Here is a 10,985-nt window from a genome sequence, read left to right on the forward strand (position 1 = left end):
ACGTATCCAGCCTGAAACTTGTGACGACAAACTTTGGTTATAGATACGAGTCGCTTATTGAACCATCGCACAGTGTGTTTAACAATCCCCACGTCTTGCAATAAAACAAAAAAAATTGTGCAGTGTACACCGGGTCAGTCAGAATTATGTGTTTTAGCGTATCATACTACAACATGGCCACATTGTTTTAAGATGAGTATTAAACACTTTGTTTAGGCCACTGACCACTGATCTACTGTTACTTCTCTGCCAGGTCACGTTTCCCCGAAAGGTTCACTCTGCCCCCGTCCTAAACCTTATCCATAAAAGATGCAATGATAAAGTAGCTATTGACGGGCTATACGTTAAGCTGCTGCTCCTGGTTAGCATAATGCCACACGGGTAGAAAAAGAAAATCCCAGACAAAACCAACTGTCAAATTAGAAGAAGAAACCGTTACAAAACACTGGAGTAAAGTGTCCTCTGTATTCCTTTTTGGCAGCGCAGTTTCCAACACAACGGAGTGAACGCGGCGGTTTCTGAGGTTAGATATTTGGACTGTCTGTAAACACTAGGTGAAAACGCTCCGGTCCCCGCGGTGTCCGAGTTCATGCTACGGGCTTGAGCACCGAGCGCAGGCAGCGGCCCTCCTTGGTCAGCTCCCGGGTGAAGCACATGCAGGGCAGTGGGATGGCCTCCTCCCGCCGCGCGATCTTGTTGAACTTGCACTTCTTCAGGTGGTCGGCCATGCTGGAGATGTTGGCGAACTTCCACTCGTTCACCGTACCGAAGGCTGTGCTGAACCGCCAAACCTGAGGGAGGGAGGAAGGAAGTATTAATACGCAATGACCGGCAGGTGAGGATTCCTTTGCTTTATCAAAAGCAGGGGTTGCTCTTTTGTGATAAGGTCTACGATTGGGCCCCAGGGTTAGGAATAAAATGATCAGTCATCAGGCAAACTCATTTACCGCAGCAAGGTCCAAACTTTTATCCTCGGGGGCCGAATTTTGACGGATTGAAAATCAAGCCATAATGAAAGTCCAAACGCGGCTCTGGGCTCTCCTTAAAACGCAGCTACATCACTGTGGTTTTGCTTTAACTAAACAGGCATTTATTTCCCTGATGGTCAACAGGATGCACGGTCACATTGGAGCAGCTGACAGCGAATCGACTTGGATAAATACGCAAAATAGAGAGATGAGGCGGTGTGGTGCACAAAGGTAGGACACAGCTTGTCCTGTAGTGCAGGCTTCAAAGTAGGGCTGAAAGATGTATCGTTATCGTATCGATATCGATTCAAAACATTAAAATCGAAAAAGCAAGATATAAATGATATAGATTTTCATCAATAAAACTGCACGCTTTTGTATTATGTTTTAATTTTGCTGAAAAATGCTTGGTTTTCACCAAACCCATAATTATATTGTATCGTCTCGATATTGAGATATCTGGCATTAATATCGAGATACTTCAAAGCACGATGTGAACAACTGAATGTTGCTCCATTTGTGGTGAACTGTGTCTCTTAAACATGAAGTTAAAATTGAGGAATTTGCATTTGTAACAGTGAAATATGAGCCTTAGTATTGAGGAGCAGAGGATGCTTTGAATAAGTCGTCCTCATTTTTGACTTTCACACATTTTTGTTGCTAAATTAATGTTCCATTCTGTCAAGTTTAGTTTATTCTGCAATCTCACATTATTTCTTAACATTAATAATAGTTAGCCTATACATCTCATTAAACACCTAACAAAATGCATTTGATGATAGATGAACTAATGAGGGAAAAAAACAGCTCATGGATTTTTTACGACTCTACGAAATTATCTCTAGCAAGTTCTATGCTTTGAACCATAATGCTGACGTTATGACGCTGACTGTTTCACAACTAAATGTTTGCAAACTCAGCCTAAGCTGAAAAGATGCAAGGAACCTGCACAAATAAAGAAGAGAAGAGAGAATAAAAACGGTTTTGTAAAGTATCGTATTAATATTGTTATTGCAAGATTGCACATCCATTCACTTCACTGTTTGAGTAATGTGTGCTATGACATATTTACAAGAAAAATAAGCACACTTGTGAGAGCTGCACTGGGTCAACAAACTATAAACAGTGTCCAATCAGGGGGTCTTTGAAGAGCAAATGCATTAATATCCAAATAACTTAACTTTGAAACTGTTCAGAATTGTGCGTCAGAAACTGTTTAGACGTTGAAATATGTTTTAAAAATGTGTTGTTCCCCTGAGACTCTTTTCTTTTTGGTTGGGAATTTGCCGTCTGTAACTGTTGACCTTGATGATGAACAGAGAAAGTTTTATTACACGCCAAAGCGACACTCACCTTGTCCGTGATCTGCCACGAGGGCGAGCCGTCCTCCCTGCGCCTCTTCTCCCACAGCAGCACCACCATGCCCCTCATCTGCAGCAGGCTGGCGCACACCTCCCGCATGGTCCGGGACACTCGCGAGAACTGGCACAGGCTGAAACTGTCCAGGAAAGTGGCCACGTGCTGCAGGACCTCGAAGGGCAGGCCGCTGAACTGATCCGACTGAAACTTGTGGTGCTGCCTCCTCCCGTTCTCCCCGTTCCTGAGCGGCATCCCGGGCTTGACTCCGAACGAGCCCAGGTGCCGGTCGTGGATGATCCGGAAGCCCTGGACCTGCGGGCAGAAGCGTCTTTGCGAGTACGTGCAGCCGTAATACGCCAGCGGGCAGCGCTGCTCCATCCACCCGTTCAGCCCGGCGTGGATGTCGCCGTGGACGTTCTTGAAATGCGAAGAGAACTCGTCCCGTCTGAAGAGCTGCCCGCAGACGAACGTGAACATGGACCGCTGCTTGGTCTGGTACCTCGCCACACACTCCAGCACCAAGTCCAGCCGCAGGGTGTGGAAGGGGCTCGGGTTGCAGAGCTGCGGGCTGGCGTGGTCGCAGGCGGAGGCGGACGCGATGTCTCCGACCATGGTGTTGGTGGCCAGGATCGCGGAGGGGAAGGAGAACGTCTGCGTGCCGAAATCGATGTGGTAGCCGTCGACGAACCGGCTGTCGGATATCCCCCTGCCTCCCGGGGAGTCTCCGAGGCAGAAGAGCAAAGCGGCGGTGATCAGGTCGATACCGTGAAGCCCCATCGGGTCGTCGGCCACTTCCAGGTCCGACGTATCGACCGCTTTGTCCTCCATTTTGGCTCTGAAGAGATAGGGATCCGACAGCAGCGCCCTCCTCCCGTTAAATGTAAACATACTAATGCCCCTGAGCACTTCCACGTTCTGCAGTTTCCGCTCCAAGCACCTGTACCTGAGTTCGGACGGCAAATGCTGCAAGAAGTGGTTCCTCGCCAGGTGATCGGAGATGAGGAACGGAACGGGAGCGGGGAGCGGCGCTTGTTGAGGCAAAACGGGCGGATTGAAGGCCACGACGGGCACGTAGTCCTCCTCTAAAATCTCCCCGTCGTCGCCGCTGCCTCGATCGTGCACGTCCTTCTCGTCGAATAGAATCTCTACGAATTCGCTTTCTTCCGCCCAATCGATGCCGTTGTCCACTCCCCCGACCGCCCCGAGCTCGCAATCCGAAGAGGAATCCGAACCCCCCATGTCGACGTTCCTACCGCCCTCCGCTCCCAAAACGTCTCCATTTGTGCCGTTTTTATCTCCATTTTCGCCGTTTATGTTGCTAACAATGACCTCAATGTCCTTGGAATTGCTCAAAATGTCCAACGCCACCGCCAGGCTCCTGCTCGTCTCCACCGACGCTTTGTAAAGTTCGTTGTACGGCTCGTCTTGCTCCATCTCCACGGCGGACTCGCTCGAACCCGTCGCCATTTTGTCCCCCTCCCCCTTCTTCTCGCCGTTTTTTGACACCGTCGTCGTGACCTTCAGCGATTCCAGCAGCATCCTCTGATCCTGCAGCGCCAACGCCATGTCCAGCTGCTCCACCTCGTCGAAGTCCTTGCTCAGGTTCTCGTACGACTTGCGGTCCGCGTAGCTGACCGGCCACCTGTTCCACTCCATGGTGCAGCACACGATGCTGGCGGGGCACGTCTCCAGGTGCTGCGCCATCTTGATGCGGGGGATGGCGAAGGGGCAGCCGAAGCCGCTGTTCAGGCAGGGCAGCCGCTCGTACGGGCACAGCAGCCGGTGCTCCTCCAGCTTGCAGGAGTGGAAGACGGCGCCGCACACCAGGGGGCACCCCATGAGGTCGCAGGAGACGCCGTTCTCGGGCCGCACCATGCACCTGCGATTGATGCACTTAAGGCAGTGGGGGTGGAGTGGGTGCTCCTCCATTATGGGCGCTCCTGTATTGTGTCCCAGGGTTGTCTTTGTCGTAGGTACAGCCAGCAGGGAAAGGAGAGTCTTCAGCTGAAACCCTGAAAGAGACGGAGAGAAGCAAGTGATTGTTAAGCAAATAAGCCCAGGGACAAGAGCCTGAAGGAACATTTGAATATGAGAGGGAGGTTTAAGGAAGTCGGCCTGTTCCTTTTTTAGATAAAACACTGCCCGCATTCTTTATCTTTAAGAGAAGAAGTGCTTTAGAAGAAGACATTGTGAAATACAGTGCCTGAGTGAAGTCAACCCCCGCCTTAACCAAGCACATTTTCTCCGGTTCGGCTTTACCCAAATCTAAAAGCTGGGGACTTTACAGCCTGTAGGCCTCATTTGAAAGCCAAAACATTGATCTAAACTGATCTTCTTCCTCACATTGTTGCCGAGTTGCTGTAACTTTTTTTGGACTACTTTAAATCATCACTTTTCATTGCATTTTTCGTTCCTCTTTTGTTGCTTTTTTCATTATACCAATACATGAACAATACTTTTTTTCGATAACTACGCTCAAATATTTGTCGTACAATATAGAGTTCATCTCCAATGTTAAGAAATATGGGGAAAATGGGGAATAATTTGGGCAGGAAATGTGGGGAAAATTGTGTAAAAAAAAATGTAGATAAATGGGAATAATTGGGGTAAAATTGGGCAAATAGGGAAAATATTAGAAATTAAAAAATGAGGAAAAATAAGAAAAAAAATTGGGAAAATTAAAAAACAAATGGGGCAAAAAAAATTGTGAATAAATAAATAAATGTATTTGAGCTGAAACAACCAAGTCACTTCCTTTAATGCTTTTAAACAACACCAAAACTTGGACATAAAGATCTATGATTTTTTTTAAGTCGCTGCTTTCGATACCGGTAGTACTTAAACAATACCAGTATGAGATCGGGGGGGAAAAGGTTTGATGTACCCCAGCCATAATCTTAACTAAAAATGTGCAATTTTTTAAATAAAAAAAATAAAACATAATAACTACAAACTGTAAATATATTTGAAAATTAATCTACCTTTTAAAATAGTCAGGGGAAATATATAACAATGTGGAGTTGAAAAAAATATTACCTGACAAAGAAAAAAAACAATCAAATTTACTTCAAAGTGTAATTTAGAGTTAGAGTTTAAAAAAAAATCTTTTTCCCAGCCCTAGCTCCATTTGAGATGTTAAAACTAATCTAGATAGACATTTTTTGAAGTGCTCCTCTTCTGACAACAAGCATCATTCTAAACTCTGACCTTGCCCTGGTCTGTTCTCACTGGGGGGTGAAGCTCATGTTGACATAGCTCCCGTGAGTAGGGTACATTTCTTCACAGTAACTGGCCTCCATCACACTCACGCTGTCGCCGCTGTCTGGCCCCTGTGCATCAAAACTACAGCTGCATTTCACAACAACACGGATAGAGTTACAGCCCGACTTACACAGGACTTAAGCCAAACATGAGCCCTCGCGTTCAGCTCCAAAAGTCCAGTTTGTTGTTTGTGACGAGACAGAAGCCCATTAAAAATGTCAACATACTAATGAGTGCCCTTCCATCTTCTTATACTCTTGTCATTATGAGATTATGAGATGATTCTGTCGCTGTAGCATTTACGTTTATGGTATTCTTAAGAAAATAAATTGTTATATGAAATCAAGGAATAAACAAATATTTGTGACAGTAGATCTCAAAATATGGAGATAGAAGTTTGGTCACAGATGAACCAGGTCAAACAGATTAAAAAAAAGACTCTTAATTCCACCATAAAACCATTCATGAAGTACTTTTCTCCACAATAGTAATATCTTTATATGAAATAAATGTGATGTATTGTCCAATAATGTCACTAATTGTAATAAAAAAGGAAGCAATTTTGAGAGTGAGGAACATAACAAGCCTAAAAATCTAACTTTTGCACATTCTAAATGACTTTTGTTTTAGGAACAAAAACATAGACTAGACCTGTGATATTAAAGAAAAAATGGTGAGCGCATCTTGGATCCTTTTGGTGTGAATAAAGGGTCAAACAAATCATTCGGGAGCTCGTTGAAGATAACTGAGTGAACAGACTCAAAGGCTCTCTGATGACTTAAAATGAAAGGGCCTTGTCAGGGTTCATGCTGCTGCTGCTGACATGGCTGATTATGTGACATATTGTGGCTTCTTGGGCATCGCCCAGTATTGCAGTTGCAATAATTTGCTGGTAGACTGGGCAGCCTTAAAATGTGCATTTCTTCATAAATATTACCTTGTGACATTATTTGAGGATAACAACAGAAAATCCACCAGATGAGTCATTGGCCTCTGTGGTCGACGTGTGTAACGGGTTTTACTGTAATTGAGGCTGACAAATGTGTTTTACACTATATTTAAAAACCCCAAAGGTGCAAAGGGATTTGTGTGAGGCCGTTAGTGATGGGACGGTCAAGACATATTTCAAAATACATCTTAAGTCTTTTATTTATGTCTGCAATTTGCTCTTCACTCCGTCATAATGTCTAATTTCCAGTATTACAACCAATAAACACCAAACACTAGGGCTGGGACAAAAAATCGGATCGGACTTGGATCGCAATAGAGTTCGGGAAATTCCACAGTTACCCTGGAGATCGGCCATCTTTGCAGCTGCTAGCATACATTTCCATTGACTAACATTAGCTAAAAACAGTATAAAAAGTGAGGAAAAAACATGTGGAACAGCTCTGTTAGCTGTTGAGTCACTGCTGCTAAATACATTTATTACACTGTGAATGTGAACAGTAACTCCAGTATTTTGACTTTTAAAATCTCCATTAGTTTACAATTGCTGCTAATCCCATAATGCTTAGCGATATGACATCACATTCCCGAACTCTATACTTTGTGCTGCAATACTAAGTATCGATGCTTTATCAAGTATCACAATACTTTCAATACTTGCGTTTGGAGGCATTATTATTATAAACTCCTTTGTTTTCCAACAACAGTACGTTGTTAAATGTTGTGTTAATGCATTTTTCAATCTTAACATTTCAATAAATGTCAAATGGCAATAGGTTTCTAAACTTGGACACATTTTACAATAATAAACATATTACTTATTATAATTACTTATTGAATCGAGATACGTATCGGAACCGGCCCCTGAGTATCGTGATACGTATCGGATCGTAAAAAAGGGGGATTGTCCCAGCCCATTATTCACAGATTTACAGGATTTTCTTCATATCAAGAGGAAAGTTCCTCTGCAAATGATTCAAATACAAATCTAAAGAGTCACACATGAGGTTATGTTTAATCTAACACAATATCAGGTTGGAGAAGATGGTCGTTTTAAAGTAAACTGATTTGCATTGGCCGAAATAAACAATGTATTTGAAGCAATGGCTAATAACACGACTGTAAAAGACTTAATCCAAGGCAGAACACAAAACAAGAGCTCTTTTGTTCCAGGTCTTACAAGCATGGTCAGTATTAGCCGAACAAATTACGCAAGTTAGCAAAGAGCTAAAAACACAAACACTGCCGCAACGCCACGTTTATGAACCACTTTCTTTCACTTTTACTCCCTTAACATTTCAAAACAACACTTCTTGGGCAAGTAAGTGGGTTTGTATAAGAAATCTAGGCTGGCAGCGGCTGGAGATTGTTCGCCGAATAACTTTTAGAGCAAACAAAAGACAAACGGCACGGCTAGAGAGTTAGCATTCGTTAGCATTCGGATGAGAGGACAGAAAGAGCTCACCCAAAACGGGGGCACACTTCGAGGAGTTCAATCCCGATCTTCTCGCCCCAAAAGCAGCTCCGACGATCCAGACACGAGGCGAAACTAAACCTCCATGAGTGATTCGCGGGGTTAAAAGTGTCTAAATGCCCGTATAAAGCGCGCTGGCTCGGATTTTCGGCTCCGAGATCAAGTCGCTGTCGGCGCTTCTGTTGTTGATCCGGTGGGTTGCCAGATATGAGGAGGAGAAACAAGTAACGAGGACGATAGAATGGGGGGGAAGTCGCGCCCCCGGTTGCAAAATGCGTTGTTTATAAATAGTACAGGGTCAGGCAGAGGTTTAGAACTGGGTTAACTCTTGAATCAGGTCTTGAAAGCAAAATGTCTGAGCAAAGAAAAAGTGATGTATCAAATTAATAGATATAAAAATTAAAAAAACACTTCCTAACTGATAACTGCAGTAAAAAAAAAAAAAAAAATCCCTGATGTGCTATCTGTTAGCTACTGACCACTTCAGCAAGGAACAATTTTGATTAGTTATGTTTTGAAACAATAAAAGCCATGTTTAATGCCTAAAATGAAACAAAAAGTGCATGAGATGTTTTAATGCTTTTGAAAATATGACTTATTAAGAAGGATAACATCAGTTGCAAGTTCATCAGTTGCATAATTATCATTGTATTTCAGGGAATCAGCAATTTTAATGAAGAAATGTTGGGCAGAAAAGTTATTTGATTTTTTTAAGCATCTGACAGGAAGTGACATAGATAAAGGTAAAGTTCTATGGCAGTTTGACTACAGACGGCGTCTCTGGAGTCGCCCATATATGGTCATGTTTGAAAACAGTTTGGAGAAATATCTAAACTTTCTCTAATTATTTAAAAAAACACTTAAAAATAAAATAAATGCTGAATTATTGATATAGTTTCCTACTAAATAAAGATACAAAGACTTGGAGAGGAGCAAAGTGGTTCAACAGCCCATAAATACATAAATAACGGAGAATGCTAACATGATGCTACATGTTAGCATCGTGCTAATGCTAACGCTAGCTACAACTGCTGTTTTTTCGCTTCTACTGAACAATCTGCTGTGTTTAAACATATGGACCCGATTTAGACTTGACCGTGTGTGGTGTGATTAATAAGTTCATATTCCTCCAGAAAATAGCTAAAAAAAAAAAAAGTGAAAAATTGTGTTTCCCGAAAAATTGTGTTTTCCCCTTCGGCGAGGCCACGCCCCCTTCTATGACGCAATGCCGTTTGTATTTTACTACTTGTACTTGCAAAAAAAAAGTCCAATAAGTCGTCACAAAAATGGCCAAACTAAATAAAGCTGGTTACAATCTTCAGCGAAATCAGGTTAATTATGTTTTAGCAAAAATGGTGTCTAATGTGTCATATGCACTTTAAGGTCGGTGTAAAACACTGATTGGCCAAAGTGCTACCAGTGCCAAGTGATTATTTTTATTGGACTCTTTGAAACAAAAAACTTTTCTGTCATGACAGGAAATCCTGATGCTGCTATGCCCAAAACAAAACATGTTATAATCACTTTCCCAAACAGTGAGGCTAAAAATCGGTATAAACGAGCAGACGTGGCAACTTACTCTGGAGTTGTGCGTCGCTGTGGGTCGTCATTCCGCACAGAGGGACGTCACTTCAGTTCTTCTGTTTTTTGGGGGGGGCTGCATGGGGCACAAACCCGAAATAGACAGCGGGAAATACCCCCAGGACGTGTTTATTCATGTTTTAAATGCCCAGAAGTCTTTGGGGAGATGTTAAAGGGTTCAGCTTCTCAGGCTTAATAACTTTTATCATCATACATAAGTAATAAAATGAGCCTGCAATTTTAAGTTTTACTGCGACAAAGACCTTTAGATAGAATTTCAGTTGATAAAAAAAAAAAAAAAAAGTTCATTTAGTGCTGCTCATGCGAGTGCTCGGGGGTCTTTGAAGAAGATATTCAGGGGTTAATTTCCGACACAGTAAAAGTTTCTCAAATGGCCTGTTAGTAGCCTATGGGAAATAAAATAATTAGGTTACTATAAATTATAAATAGTAGAGAGCGCCCTCTTCTCCCGAAAATAGGTCTTGGAACCAATACCCAGACCTCGTAAGGCCTTTCGGAGACCAGACGTACAGGGGACACGCACATGTCTGGGTGATTCTCGTTTGGGTGCCCGTATTTCCACCTAAAACATGCACAATCGGTCAATCCTCCAGAGCAGTGGGTCGGGACTAGTACATTTACAATTGTTTCGGTACTTAAACGATACTTGAATATGATGCGTTTTTAGATACCGATGCTAAAAATGTTTGTCATCGAGAACCAGAAACCGAGCAATAATGTGTAGGTGTAAGAGACTATTTTTTTCTATATTTGTATAATTTGATGAAACAACCAAGTAACTCTCTTTAATGCTGTCCCCTGTCAGATCCCCTTTTTTCAGATGTTTATAAAGTTACTCTTACTTAAAGAGGGGGTATTGTGCTTTTTTCAATCACATAGCACCAGTCTATATCACACTACAATGATGACCAAACCTTCTGTTGGTCTGTAAATGCAGTAAATTAGAATAACTGCCTTGTATAAAATGTCTCTCTCAAAATGGCTGTGGTGAATGTCTTGAAATAGGCCTCTGTCTCTTTAAGAACCTCTGACCCTTTCAGACACGCCCCCTCCACACGCTGTCTGTGGCATCACTGGGGAGGGGGTTCTGCTGAGGAGCAGTGGTTGGTTACTCGGCTGGTGACGAAAGCTAGGAGGCGTCTCCAGGAGGTGGGGGCGTTCCTAGGAGGACTCAGGCAAACCTGTCCCTAAAATGGCTGCCATCAGAGTTTTTACAGATTCCTCAAAAATACGTGAATGTGCCAAGGCAACACTTCAGGCATGTTTTTAATGAGGGAATGACATGACACAATATTGAAAAAGTCGATTTTGCATAATACCCTTTACTTTAAGTACATTTTTTTGGTGACTCTACCCACCTCGGTTCGGGACCC

At 43.0% G+C, this 10,985-nt stretch overlaps 1 protein-coding gene across 1 annotated transcript; it reads right to left on the reverse strand.

The window, feature by feature from the left end:
• Window positions 1–384: 384 nt before the first annotated feature.
• fbxo30a (F-box protein 30a) lies at window positions 385–4,313 on the reverse strand. The gene is made up of 2 exons (XM_079574096.1): window positions 2,322–4,313; window positions 385–791 (listed from the first exon to the last, which is right to left on the reverse strand). Exons 1-2 carry the CDS (start codon window positions 4,254–4,256, stop codon window positions 588–590), a joined length of 2,139 nt encoding a protein of 712 aa, XP_079430222.1. The 5' UTR covers window positions 4,257–4,313; the 3' UTR covers window positions 385–587.
• Between the last annotated feature and the right edge of the window lie 6,672 nt (window positions 4,314–10,985).

The sequence above is a fragment of the Gobius niger genome, assembly GCF_951799975.1.
Source record: "Gobius niger genome assembly, chromosome: 16".
In the NCBI taxonomy this organism is placed as follows: Eukaryota; Metazoa; Chordata; class Actinopteri; order Gobiiformes; family Gobiidae; genus Gobius; species Gobius niger.